A 14,834-nucleotide genomic window follows, 5' to 3' on the forward strand; every position below is an offset into this window, starting at 1 on the left:
GCTGATAATTGAACAAACCTTAAAATAGGGTGTATGAACAAAGAGTAAAATCATGAGAACGAGTTAATGATTCAAAATACTCCGTCTTCCCTTTCGAAAATCAAACATGCAGATTATGAAATTAGTAGATAAATCAATCGAAATTCTCACAAGTTCACAACAAAATCAAACCTCAATTTACTCGTTAGGTGGAGACGGAGCTGAGTTTTAAGACGACTTTTGATGAAGATGGTATTGTTAGAAGAAAGAGTTTCGTTGAAAATTTCAATTGAGTGATTCTCCTGCTATATTTGGAGCAGAGTTTGATTTGGTAACAGGGAGAAAGGATTTCGACTTTGCTTCGATTTGGTTTTGAATCTTTTGATTTGGAAAAGAAAAGAGATATGGAAGTGAAAAAACCAACCTCACTTTTTACTCATGATATGTTTCAAAATTACGAACAAAATAGGCATGAGATGAAAACAATGCGAGGGTTACTCGGTCATTTGAGTATATTCGCGGGTAGGCGGGTAGGAAAGGATAATTTCGGGTTTCACCCGTCACCCTATCTATTTAATAGCGGGTAAGAAATCTCTAACCGTCGCCCTACCCGTTCAATGGCGGGTAGGATATGATACGGTTAAATCAGTGATAAGTAGGATAGAAATAACAGATATGGGTAGGGTATGTGCATCCCTAGTTTAGATGGAATAAAGTGGACCACAAGAACCTTAATTACTGACTGTGGCATTATTTTGAACTCTTTTCTCAGTTAGAAACAGGACCGTCGCTGAGCATAGGCCAACTAGGCGACATCCTAGGGCCCCCAAATCATAGGGGCCCCAAAATCCTATCTGTTTCCCATTAAGTAATCGACTTTTTTGTTCATTCTTTCCCTTTTTTATCTTTATGATATGATTTCCCATCTAGTTCACTATAATGTTTCTATGTCCTTATACTCAGGGGCGGAGCTGAGTGAGGACTAGGGAGGACAACTACAATGTGACTATTTTAGGCTTAGAAATTTTAGGATTTTCATAATTGTCTCTCTGGATTTTACAAATTTACTATAATATGCTTCATTTGTGTAACTATTTGCATACATTTTAAAGTTTCCTATAATAAATTCTAGCACTAGGCTTACATACTATAAGGTTCTATGAAGTATTGATTATATTTTGTGGAGTCTTGAAGTAAGTTTTGTTCCTTTTATCGCAAAAGACCCTAAAGTTTTCGGGCGGCTTCCGACCGCCATTAGTGTTATCTTCCCTTTTATATATTTGTCCCCCCAAGTTGGAAAGTCTGGATCCGCCACTGCTTATCTATCTTACAAAAACAAATAATTTTTGTCAAATCCGACGGTTACAATTGGGATTTTTATTGCGACACAGCCACCATTTGCTCTCAAAGTCTCCCGGATTCGAAAGACAAATCATGGCCGAAAATGAAGCCGCCTTTTAAGCCCTCATCCAACGTTCCATAATTTTTCATGCGCTTAAATTTCTCTTCCGTTACAAATCCTCATCGCACCAATAAATTAGGGTTTTCTTCTCAAACCCATTTCGCTCTTTGGACTTTATCTCCTCATGCAGCCAAGCTAACGAAATTTCAGGGCGAATATTCTCTAATCGTTTGGCCGTTATAGAAACCATTAACAACAACATTATTATTTGCTCTATTCAATCCTATTTACCCCTAATTAATAAATTTGATGCGTTACGTTTCTCTATTTCTTCAAGACTACTAAGTGAGTAGTAGCTTAGTTTGAATTAATTTATCTTTAATTTTTTATTTGATCAGTTTTTATTTTTATTTTTATCGGAATTCTGCTTCTTCCATATTTTCAAATTCTTGAACCTGCCTATATTTGGATTCGTATCATTTTGATATTTCATTGTGGCCGACTTTTTCGATGCATATCATCTGTATATGTTCTTTCAGTTGTAGATCAATTGTATTGTAATCATTTTTATTTAGATTCCTGCCTATGTTTTGACCACTGAAAGAACATATACAAATGATGTTGTACCATAGAAAATCATCTGGAAGTTCGATCTGTCGCTAAGCCTTGGTGGAATATATTCCCCGAACAAGTTCACAATTCTTGGTGAGAAAATATCTTTAGCCCTGCTATCACTTCTCTGTTATTCCAATTGCGAATCCTAAGCATTTTGATGGCATCGGTTTCAATTTAGTCTCTTGGTTAACTTGATGTCACAGCAGTTTCATTTTCTTGGGGATCAATGATTCAATAAAAATGAAGCTCTAATTTCTTCTTAACCCAGGTATATATGACTCTGTATTTTTCAGTTGAGAGAATATTTCTAGATTTGAAAGCACGTGTGATCCCGAAGCAAGTTCATCATAGATTTATGATCTTTAAAAACTGAGCTTGATAGCATTACAGTTCCATGGTGGGAAGAGCTTCCTACACATTGGGTAATCGGATTTATGTTTCTTAGCTTATTTTTGTGTAATATGTATTGATTTAGTAAATAGAATTTGTGATTTGAGAAATGAATTTTTTTTTTTTTTTGTTTCTTGGGGATTGGCAGGTAAATGTAAGCATTGCTATCTTTCCCATGTCGACGAAGTATAATGACGGTTCTCTTCCACTGTTGTATTAACTAATTCATCTTTTTTTCCGAGTTCACCTTTTCACATAGGTTAAATCTAAGTTTGTGGGCATCTAATTCTATATCAATCAATTGTAGTAAGTAGAATGGCTCTTCACTGGGAATTGTATTTACGAAGCGCAAAATTTCAAATTTGTACTAAGCTGTTAATGTCTTTTTGGTGCTATCATTTTACATATGGAGAATGGTAGACTGGTAGTATGACCATTGCCGTATTTGGAAATGTAATTTGCGTCTTCCAAAAGGAATTAAATTTGTAGGGTAATTTTGTTACGGTAGATTGTCTTGCAAAAAACCTTGAAACTAATGCTTATGGTAAAGAAATTTTCTTAGAGTTTTGTTTTTTTGGATCTTTAAATTTGTAGCTCTGCTAAAACAGCTCAGAATCTGCCAAAAATATGAATGCATACACTCAAATTAGGATCACAGTTCACATATTATTATGTGAAGTATATGTTTATTGTCGGCTTGATCTCCCGTAAAATGGCATGGAGCATATATCAGTTATAATTGATCACTGTCCTAATTTAATTCAATAACAATTTAATGAAGATTTTTGATGACTTTGTGCGACTTCATGCCCTGTGAAAAATTAGAGAATCATATTCAAGAGAAAGTTCTTCATGCATTGGTTGCTTTTCATTTGAAACTACTTCTGTTTTACCATTTCACTGATGAGCTATTTTGCATGTAGGAGGATCCTACTTCGAACCACTTTTGTGGAATTTGTATTTCTTCACGGTACAGAGACACAAGTTATTTATTAAGACTTTATAAAAATTGAAATATCCTGCTTGACTCGGTATGTAACTCCTCAATAATGTAAAGTCAACTGTCACACCTATGGTGATACTTTTGTGTTTTGATTCGTATTATGATTTCTCTATGTCAATGTTAAAATTCACAGACTTACAACGCAAAGCGTTTTGATTTTGGATTAGCAAAAGGTGGTCCTATTGCCAATTTCTCTACAGCAAGAGAGAGTACTGGCTTTGACAAACAATTTTGAAGGTCCGTCGGACAAAAAATACGACATATAAGTATTCATACATAATCCCAATGCCATCCATGATTTTAAGTACACTTGCATATAAATAATCTAAAACTACTATATTCCGTTTGGTTATGCAGCACTGAGTTGCTATGATGAAGCAGAATTACAACAGCACGTGACAAATCTGCTGCAGTAGTAGAAGCTACAACAATTAGATATGTCCTCGGTTCCTCTTGCTACCGGGCATTCGAATGAAATTTCTAACAACGATACACCTTTAAGATTTTGACAATGGCATACAACAATATATGACAAGTATCATGTTAAGATGAAAGCTAGATCTTATATTGTATCGATTCATCCCACAATTCTGTTGTAGAATTGTGGGAACACTGTGATTAACAATTCACAATCTAAAGGACCTGAGATGTTATGTGTGAATCTACTGTTGTCTTGAATTGGTGCCGGAAGTTATAGACTTTGTTTGAGGTGGCATTTTCAACTCGATAAATAAGACTTAGCCCTTCCTGTGCATTTTCTGTGAAATACTCCAGTATTAGTATGGCACTACAAACCTATGATCACACGAAAATGCTCGGGCTAAATTTTAAAATAGAATCGACCTTTAGTCATGGTAACTATGATAATATCTAATAGAGTATATAAAATGTGCAGTATGTCGTGGATCAGTTTAGTATGTAATTTACCATTTTGTATAATCAATGAAGCCCACTTTCCCAAGGCTGCTAACGAGGGTATCATTTTTCTTGGATGTACCAATCCAAAGGCAAATGCTTTTCCATCCTATATGCATATCGGTATACCCAAACAAAACGGTACCCCATTAGCAGTCTTGATAATTATTTTCCCGTCATGAATCATGACTAAAACTTATCAATTTGAAAATTTTACAACCATAACTGTTACCGATCGTTCGGTTTCACCATTTTCGATTCACCTAGGGCACCTTAAAAGCCCACATACACTACCAACAAGAAACCCCAGAACTTTGGTATTGATGAGAAGAGCAGAAAAAAGATACTTGATTACGACAATATACCAAGTTTTGAAGGGAATCCAAGATGAATTGGATACCCTCATATTTTGTTCCCAAAGGAAAGCCACTGATTAAGCTAAACAAAAAAACAAAAATCAGAACACGGGGATTTTAAATAAAGTATAGGTGGGACGACAAAGTTACAAAATCGGAGAATAAACACATTGTGAAACAGGCTGGAGATACCAGTTTGCATGAACAAAAAGTGATGTAAGTTTTCAAAACCCTTCTTTGATTTAAATAGCTGTAATCATCTTCAGTGAAATCAAAGCGTATGTAATATCAGCAGTGCCGGAAGCAGGATTGAAAATCTAGGTGGGCTAAATCAATATATTAGGCTAAAAATCAAATTTTAGAGTGGGCTAAAAAAAATTCCAACCAAATTTGCCTTTCAAAATATAAAAAATGGGTTGTATTTAGAATTTTTGGGATGGCTGGAGCACCCCCAATTCCGTCACTGAATATCAGTAACAACCAATGACTATTTTATCGCGTGGTATATGCAATGACCATTACTATAAAATGTGTGTCTCAGCTAAGGAAAGGACAATGAATGGCAGTGGATGTTCTGAAACTCATACAACCCAAATGTCCAAAAGGTGAGAAGGAAGTTAGCAGAAAACAAATAAGAAATCGCCGCGACGACAAATATACAACCCTAATTTATGCAATGAACTACGATACTTACTCACACTTGGAAACCATCAACTGCTATGAGTGCAAACACAAAAATCTCTTGCCGAAATTTTGACCGGGACACCCTCCGGGAAGGTCTAAGTCAAAAGCCGACAAATCTATAGCCATACTGATCAAGGACGTTGAAGAATATAGTGAAGAAAATGAGATGACGATGTCCTCGAGAGAATATCCACGTTCCCGTGAGGATGAAAATGATGGAAAAGCCATGTTTCGTACATCACCTATATGCGTAACTAGTGATAATTCTTGGGGAAAAAATATGAAAGAATGAATTTGAGGCTTCAACAAAATCTTGCGACGAAAATGACATGGAAAATTATTGGAATGGATCACTGGATCATATGGATAATGAACACAAGACGATAATCAGCGATCAAGGAAGAATTTTGGGAGCGTATAATACATATATTGCTCATCTGGTGAAGATTCATGATAGTAGGTGACTACAACATATATTACTATAAAAGACTATAAATCTTTTGAAACCACCAAAAAAAAAAAATTAGATGGCATTAGGTTCAGTAATTACTCTCTTTATTACTTCTAATTTAAAATAAGTTTCTAATTATTTTACTTCGTACTGTGTATCAACGAGTTATTGATCGGCAACATTTTCATAATAGTGTTGCATGGACATATTGTATTACCAACAGATTAAATTTTTGGTCCCCATCTAAACTTAGGTGTGTTATCAATGCACAACACAGGAAAAAATTACCGGACCAATTAATACATGCAACGAACAAACACCCGGGCCGTTACGGCACGGGTCATATCCTAATACTTACTACAATTTACAAGTGTTAGGGTTTCTCCTTCTATAATTAAAAAACAAGAACAAAGATTTTCGCCAATGAAATCAAAGTAAATTTTATCATTTGACTTTTGAATTCTTCTATGTGGATTCCACTTCCAAACTTTTAATTCAAAAATCCGCTGCCTCAAAAAAGAAAGAAATCAACAATTCAATTTAGTTGTTGTGTATGAATATGGTGCAAGTGCTTCAGAAAAAACAAAAGTTAAGTTAGGTGATCGGCAAACAACCAATTTTACAGTTTCTTATATCAACTTGAAAATTATCTAAGGCATAATATGGGTCCTGATATATTAACGGGCATGACTTATATGCAGAATAGAAACCTTTTGAAGAAATGTAAAAAAAATTGTTGATTACTTAAAAGATATGGAAAACTGCTATCTCAATGTATGTCATGCAAAATTTTATTGAACATTCTAGCAACAATTGGCTTGTCCAAACACAGTTTTGAAATTGATAGTGGATAAAGTTATTTTGTATGATTTCGATTCGAAAAGGACAGGAATATCGATCTTTGTAAGATAAGGTGTTTTTTCGATTTTTTTAGACATCTTTTCGGGGCCAATTTTATCATTTAATTATCAAAGGAGAGAAAAAAAAATTTGTCTTACAGAGGCCCCGTTTCTCTAACTTCCCCTAGAACTTCCATATAGTTTGCTACGACCCTGGATGGAAATTCACTCATGTGCCTAGGAGTGTAAACCATGTTGCACACAAACTTGCAAAACATGGAATAGAGTCTCATTCTCTAGAGGAATGGTCTTCCCCTCTCCCTGCTTGGGTATTACCGTGTACCCAAATGGATGAATCTCTGTAATTCTCCTCTTTTTTAATAAAATTTTCACCTTTCGTATTAGAAAAAAAAACTGCATACCGGTAAATTAATACTTTTCTAAAGTATCTTGTTATAAGGGCGGTATGGTTTATTAGAGGGACGGCAGTGTGATAATAGTGTCCCTCTAGTTGGTTAGGAGGTGTCCAAATGGTTTTGTAATTTGTCTAGATTATTTTTCCCATGTTTTAACCTAAATCAATGCTAAATTGAAAATCTGTTTTCTTTCTTCTTCTCTTCTCCTCCCATCAACCGTAACCTCCATTAAAACTCAAAATTTCATCGTCCTCGATTAATCAGCGATTCAAAAATTAATCAAGTATAATGACTTATATGAGGTATGTTATGAAAAACCCAGTTAGGGTTTAGTTTATTTTGTTCGGTTTAAGTTTAATTTCTATCAGAAATTAGGGTTTTAGGTGAAAATTGAAATTTAAATTTCTGGGTTTATGTGAGTTACGGTTGATTTTAACTCTGTTACGAACCGTAACTGGAGAATTTGATGTTGTTACGGTTGGTAATAGTTCAATTACCAACCATATGTTCTTATATCTGAGAATTTTTTCAGTTACGGTTGGTAACCATTTTTATTTACCAACCGTAACTGGTTTTACAATTGGGTTTTCCCCAAATTTAACCAGTTACGGTTGGTAGTTCATCTTTTACGAACCGTAACTATGAATTACGGTTGGTTACGAGCAAAATGCCAACCGTAATTAGCTCTGAAAATGTAAGAAATTGAATTTTTTTTACGTATTTGAGCAACAAAAAGCTAGTTGGGACTAATTTAGAAGTATACCTGGTCATTTTCAGGCATTGGGTTTTCACTTTGTTGGTTAATTTCTTCAATTGATTGAGATTGACCTTCACCTTGGGTTAAAACTTCTCTACCATCTCCATTTTTTTTTAAATTCTAAAATCTGATTTTGTTTCGATTTTGAGTTAATATAAGTGAAATTAATCATTAACATTAAACTTGATTATCATCACTAAACTAGGTTATCAATTATGAGGATTAATTTGTCATTTCCAGTTTTTTTTTATAAAGGACACCTTGAATAATCATGTAATGACCTTTTTATCCTATTAGAATGCCACCCCTCTAATAAACCATGCCGCCCCTATAACGGGTTACTTTCTAAATTGAAACTGCATATTTGCAGCCTCAAAATTATACGTTATGGAAATTTCATGGCAAGTTTCCCAGGGAGAAAAAAATAAGCCGAAAGCACGTAAGTCTGACTATTGATTGACCCGTTGGCTTAACCAAAAGTTATTACCCTCAACTTTGCCAGCCGTCCATTAAACCCTTAACTTCCGTTCGTTTTGGAAGGCGAATAGAAATTCTTCATATCAGTGCTCAGTCGAATCTCTAAGCAAGGGTTCGATCTTTCCTTAAGTTTTCTCTAAGCACTGCTTCTACAAAAACACAGGAGGAAATCAATAAGGTTAGGGAGGATGGACGCATCAACACCGATATCAATTACGATGATTCTAGATTCACTTCTTCTGATTCAGATGGTCCTTACAGATGCAGCTTCTTCAATTGGGGATTCTGATGGGGTTAATTTCAACTACGAAAGAGATTTAATAGAGATTAGTGATTCTATGCTTTCTGATCACAACAAGCATCAGAATCTAATTCCGATCTTATCTCGTCCAGCGCTCAAAATTTTGAATCTAGTTTTCAGTCCTTAATGTCGACTCTATTGAAGACTCAAAACTTTCGATCAACACAAAGAAAATGAAATCGAGATGCAGTTTCCGTCTATCAAATCAAATCTGTGAGGCGGAATTATCAAGGTTGTTCCAGTAGGGATGACTCGGTGGATCGTTAAGCTAACCCGGATGACTCAGTCCAGGTAAGATTCCAGCTGGCTAGTTGTCCACGTGACAACCGTTTACGTCAGCATTATGATACACTTTCTTTTTTTGTTATGGGGCAGCCCTTATAAACTTAAAAATTTCCCTCCTGCTGTGTTCTTCCCTCCTCCTCCTCCGTCTTTTGATCAAGAATCTTGATCAATACTACTTTCTTTCTCTCTTTTCATTGAAGAATTACTTCTGAAATGGGTTTTATCATTTCATTATTATTAGGAAAGAAGAACTCAAAAAGAAGGTCTAAGAAGAAAACGCCTCCTCCATTGCCCATACCTCCATTACAAGCCCCTTTACCACCTGGAAGTAAGCTAAATTGCATCAAATATCAAGCTCCTCGACCAGTTAAGATCATAAGTAGTGTTGTTCTTGAAGTTGGGTCTTTTGAGTATTTTGTAATCTACGTCAATCCCAATGGTAAGACTCCTTCTCCACTTCTTGAATTTTAGAATTTTAATGGGTATTGATAATTGTGATGGGGTTCTTGAAAGGATTTACTCCTTCTCCACTTCTTGAATTGTATAGTTTTAATGGGTATTGATAATTGTGATGGGGTTCTTGAATTGATTTACTCCTTCTCCACTTCTTGAATTTTAGAGTTTTAATGGATATTGATAATTGTGATGGGTTTCTTGAATGGATTTCTTGAATTTTAGAATTTTAACGGGTATTGATAATTGGGATGGGGCTCTTGAAACACTCTTTATGTGTTTATAGTTAAGTTTCTGTATAAGCTTATGATTGGGAGGGTTGTACAGTTGGGTTTCAAGGAAATGGATTTTGATATTGGGAATTAGAGGGGTTCTTGAAAGGCTGTTAGCTGGTATGATTGGGAGTTTTTTTGTTTGAGATTGGTTGTCAAATTAAAATGGTATACATCTGGAAACAAATCTTTTTAGTTGGTATGATTATGAGTTTGTTTCCTTTATCAGCTTTCTTCTGCTCTATTGTAATATAATGCCTACAAGAAACAAAATGTGGGGGAGATATGATTATAGGCATACCAGTTATCAGTTTCGTATAAGCCTATGTTCGTGATGCCTGCATTTTCTGTAGTAATAGACTCTCCCAAGCTTGATACGCACACTGCAAACTTTGATATCGAGCATTCCAGATTATGATATGCTTGTACCAAGGAACATGTTCTTTCCTACATATTTGATGATGTTCAAGAGTCGTGATTTTAGGGTTCTTGCCAAGAAAATAATCTTACTGATGCATGTGATTTTGCTATGTTTATGCTGTTTTCGTTCTTTTCAGTAAAAACTACGATTGTTGCTTACTATGACGTCTATTTGCATCTGTTTTGCATACCATCTGTTACAGCTCATAGGAGGACTGATGAGTGGGTTCAGCTTGCACAACTAGATATAGAGACTTTAATGCCAAATGTTGAAGCTGTTACACCTGAAGAGCTATTTCGAGTAAGAACAGTGGACTTCATACAGCTGCATAGAAATGAGATTAAGACATGGTACCCCTCACCAGTCATGTCTGAATTCAAGGATTGTATAAAGCTCCATGTTTGTGAGTGTTGCCTTGCGTTTACGAACTTTAAAACTCAGCTCAAAAGGCATAAGGTAAGCTAACACTTAAATAGTTTTTTATGTTCTGTATTAAAATTGTGTATGATATTAGATGACTCCTAACTGTGCTTTCCGAAACTCTATGGTTTTGCAGAAAGAATGTCAAGGTAGAGACCCCCCTGGCCACGAGATTTATATAGATGGACAGTTATCAGTTTTTCAGGCAAGTGTTGATAAGTTTGCTTTAGTTGTAGGGGTTGAACGTTACCTAAATTACATTTGAGAACTTATAATATAGAAACATTTGCAGATAGATGGAGCTGAAAATAAGGGTTACTATGATAATCTTTGCCATCTGGGTAGCATGTTCCTTGATATTGGGATTAGTTCTGAAACAATTGAAAGCTCCATGTTCTATGTCCTAGTTGTCCGCGATGATTTAGGCTACGATCTGATAGCATATTTTTCTGAGGTGAATCTTCCAGTCCTCTAGTTTATATGAAAATATAATTACGGTGATGTGGATATAAACCCCACCATTCATTATCAATGCAGGTAAAAGAAATGATGGAACCTTACGGTAGTTCTAGGTTTTTATGTCTTCCACCTCATCAAAGACGCGGTTATGCAACTTTACTTGTTAGACTCGGTAATGTATTGTTCTTTGGGTAATTTGACTGGTTCCTCAATGTTCCTCTATTGGTTCATCTGGCTCGTAATTATTTATTTTATTTTATTTTTGTTATTCTAGCATGTGAGCTCAAAAGGGGGGAAGATGCGGGTGCGCTTTCGTATTATAGCAAGTTCTTGAAATGGATTCACTGGAGAGCAGCGAAACCCCTCCCTGGACAATCTTATGAGGAATTCATCCCCTTTTTTTAGCCCTTTGCACTCAGCTTGCTCAGCACTGTCTGCTTCTGTTAGGTAGATGCATTTTGATCCTTTGTGAGTCCCTGCAAAATTACTTAGGATTAGACCTATGCCACCAGATTTAGATATATCATGATACGAACCGTCAGAATTTATAGTAAAAGCACCCCTAGGTGGAGGCTGGCAATGAATATTATTCCAATTTTGTCTAGCTACTGGCCTAGGAACAGAAACAGTCAGTTATATGTACTTCCTGCAATTGTGAGTGGTCACAGTTTGTGATTTGACGATTTGTTATATAGTATCACATCTGCTTGACCAGATGCACCAAGCCACTATGACTCTTTTAATTAGAGTCTCTTCAGTAAGCTGATTCAACTTCAGATTATCAAACCAGCCACAGATAGAGTCTTTAAGATTAAGACTGCATGATGGCTGCCAACCAATAGTTGCACTCCGAACCGCTGTTTGAGAAATTATGCTGTAAGATGACATGTGAAGCTGTTTCTGGATGTTGAGAGCAGAAAGGACACGAAGCATCCAGATTAGGAATAAAGTCTGCTAGTTTATTTCTTGTTGGTAAACTTTTTTCTCGATATACTTCCATAAGAATTGCCTGATTCTTGTCAGGATTGGGAGCTTCCATAGTCTCTTGAAAATCTGTTGCATTCTTCAACCAACTGAGTTATATTCATGTTTTTTCTCATATCATTTTATGTGGTGTTTTATGTAGTGGGTTTGATATTTCATATCCTTTTTGAGCACGACCTCAGTAGACAGATGACAATACCAACTGAAGATAATCGAACCACACTACAGGAGCTGAAGAGACTTGAGAGAGAACAACTTAAGTTCACCTATCATTTCAGTCTATTCACTGGGATCCAGGATGTTTTGCAGACAGGCATTGAACTTCGCAATACCGAGAACCTGGATGTCCTGAGTTTGATGTGGATAAGGTGATGTGGCCTCATCATCAAGGAAGGACGAAAGCTCTTTTGTTACTGTTTCTGTCTTTCCAGAACTAGAACAGAGCTGTAGAGCAATGCCTCAGTTTTCTGTTTGACTGAAAGCATTCTCTGAATTTTATATACAGTGATGTATGCTTTGTCAGACTACAATAGAATATGTATTGAAATCTTCTTTATTTGATAAGGCTTTCAAGTATATTTTAAACTAGAAGGCTGATTGATGCATATACTCCTCATCCTTCCAAGTATCTTTCTTGTGCTGGCCATATATCCTTCTAATTTTGTTGTACCGTTAGTTTTGTCTTAATACCGGCTACAATTATGATTGTAGGAACATTTAAAAGTACAGGAAAGAGCCAGAAAAGCCAGAATATCCTGGTTCAAAGACAAAACGGTACGAGATATTGAATTAACGTTTACGAACGGGGAGACTGAGATGTGCATTATTTGCCAGGTAATATGTTGTGATTATTCGTTACAATTTATTCTAGAGCAACAACGTTCAAAATTGAACACCTAACTTGTTTTTGAGTTATACACTGTAAAGAAAGAATGGGAGCGTGAGTTATAATGTGAATGTTTGTTGTTTATTCAACAAGATGAATACGAGGGCCAAGAAAAGATTTCGATTCTTCATTGCGGCCATAAATACCATACGGACTGCGTTGAGAAATGGTTGTTGGTAAAGGGTGAGTGTATGAGATAAAATTCGAGATGAGAGAAAATTATGAGATGAGAGAAGGACTTCGTCTAGCCTAGTTGTTGGTATTTTCTTTTCTCTTTTGTAATTATAATGTTTTTATCACTAAAATTAAAATTAATGAACTTTTCACTTTTACCTTTGAATTATTCATTTTTATATTTTCATCGCTTCTCCATCGTCTCAGCGATCAATCATTTATCGAACGTGAAACAAAAATCAACCTCCATCACTAGTAGAGAATAACAAAGTGAGCAAGCTTACATCTCTTTGAGGTAAGGAAGCTTGACGAGTTATGGTGGGTAATGCCGGTAGACTCTTTTGAATATCATACACAAGCCAACCCCCAATTTATAAATACTAAACTAACCACCCCAATTACCCAAAACCAACAATTGGGAATATGTAGTTACAGGATATTTGTAGCTAATCTGGATGACGGACTCCTACTTACTTACTGATCATTCTTTGCTGATGTTGATGATGAAGTTAACAACAAGACGGGAAAAAAACGCAGGCTGCTAATCGCCCTATATTGGTCACATTGAAGTTGAAAATGATAAAACTGGATTTTTACTTATAAAATGTCTGATCTCTGCAAAACCACTCACCGTTGATGTCCGACAAACATCCAAACCTTGCAGTTAAAATATTTCTATCAACTGCTTAGAATTGCTCTCCTTGGTCTCACGAGCAAAAACATAGTGGACTAGTGGCAACTTTCTTTTTTTTGACTTTTACCTTTCAAGTGAGAACTAGCCCATTTTTTCACCCTCAAACCCACTAGTGTAAAACTTAATGCGTGCACCCATTTTTGGTAGGCAAATTTCTCACACACCCATATTCAGAAAAAAAAACTGCTTTCATTTTTTTTCTTAATAACCTTCTGCATATATTCTTCTTTCTTCTCTGTTCATTTGATTTTTTAGGAACAACTGATTCTCGGCAAGGAGTAGGTAACATGGGTTTTTTTTTCAGCGGAAGAATCTATCTAGGATTTTAGGTTTCATTGTTTCTTTGTGATTTTACAATTTTCTTTGTAATTTCATTTTAATTAGGTCTGGTTTCTCAACTTTATTATCAAATCAAAACTTGACTGACAAAGAAATTATGTGTTGAAGAGCATATAGCCAGACTGCTTCAAACACATACTTACTAGGTCTTAATGTGTTTGTCTACTCTAATACCAATTGAAAACACTGGGGGTACCAAAATACACCACCAACTTTTGCGTAAGCAATCTATATGGACAAACTCAACAAACTCCGAGAGTAAAAACTTAATCAAGAAAAGTGTCTAGAGTTATATCTCCTTCTCTTGGGATTAGAACGTTTACAGAAACAAGTCCATGAACCTAATCAACACAGAGAGTACTTGAACGGTACCAAAAACCAATGTTCAAGTATCAATCAAGTCGTATCCAACAAACTAGGTCGGACGTATCTACTTTGATTGATTAACACGCAACTTGTGATATTTCAATTATAAAGATAAATAATATAATGTGGAAAAAGAAATAACACATACACCAGAAATTTGGTTAACGAAGAAACCGCAAATGCAGAAAAACTCCGAGACCTAGTCCAGATTAAACACCAAACTGTATTAAACCATTATAGACACTAGCCTACTACCAATTAACTTCTGTCTGGAATGTAGTTGAGCCCGAAAAGGAAATCCACTGATTTAGGTACAGTCGCGCTCCTTACGCCTCTTAGACCCCAGCAGGACTCTGCGTAATTGATTCCTCTTAGATGATCTCACCCACGACTAAGAGTTGCTTCAACCTCAATTGAAGACTTTAAACCAAATTTGCCTCCCACAGATTAAGACTGTGATTGATTTCCTGATTTACGATCTAAACGGATGATCAGA

At 35.7% G+C, this 14,834-nt stretch overlaps 1 protein-coding gene and 1 long non-coding RNA gene across 5 annotated transcripts; both read left to right on the forward strand.

The window, feature by feature from the left end:
• Positions 1 to 2,096: 2,096 nt before the first annotated feature.
• Positions 2,097 to 3,801, forward strand: LOC113353703. Its single transcript, XR_003361472.1, has 4 exons — positions 2,097 to 2,418; positions 3,310 to 3,417; positions 3,523 to 3,626; positions 3,747 to 3,801. It is a non-coding gene; the product is annotated as an uncharacterized LOC113353703 (long non-coding RNA).
• Positions 3,802 to 8,328: 4,527 nt separating this feature from the next.
• LOC113348369 (histone acetyltransferase of the MYST family 2-like) lies at positions 8,329 to 12,436 on the forward strand. 4 transcript variants are annotated; one of them, XR_003359597.1, is made up of 7 exons: positions 8,329 to 8,876; positions 9,112 to 10,472; positions 10,573 to 10,641; positions 10,729 to 10,890; positions 10,974 to 11,067; positions 11,170 to 11,867; positions 12,022 to 12,436. XR_003359597.1 is itself a non-coding variant. In XM_026592094.1 (7 exons), exons 2-6 carry the CDS (start codon positions 10,125 to 10,127, stop codon positions 11,298 to 11,300), a joined length of 804 nt encoding a protein of 267 aa, XP_026447879.1. In that variant the 5' UTR covers positions 8,329 to 8,876; positions 9,112 to 10,124; the 3' UTR covers positions 11,301 to 11,342; positions 12,022 to 12,436. The 4 variants fall into 4 exon arrangements, 3 of the variants coding, with proteins under 3 accessions (XP_026447879.1, XP_026447880.1, XP_026447878.1); XM_026592094.1 differs by having other exon boundaries at positions 11,170 to 11,342; XM_026592095.1 differs by having other exon boundaries at positions 9,112 to 9,309; positions 10,219 to 10,472; positions 11,170 to 12,436.
• Positions 12,437 to 14,834: the final 2,398 nt, after the last annotated feature.

This window comes from Papaver somniferum, chromosome 2 (assembly GCF_003573695.1).
Source record: "Papaver somniferum cultivar HN1 chromosome 2, ASM357369v1, whole genome shotgun sequence".
Classification (NCBI taxonomy): Eukaryota; Viridiplantae; Streptophyta; class Magnoliopsida; order Ranunculales; family Papaveraceae; genus Papaver; species Papaver somniferum.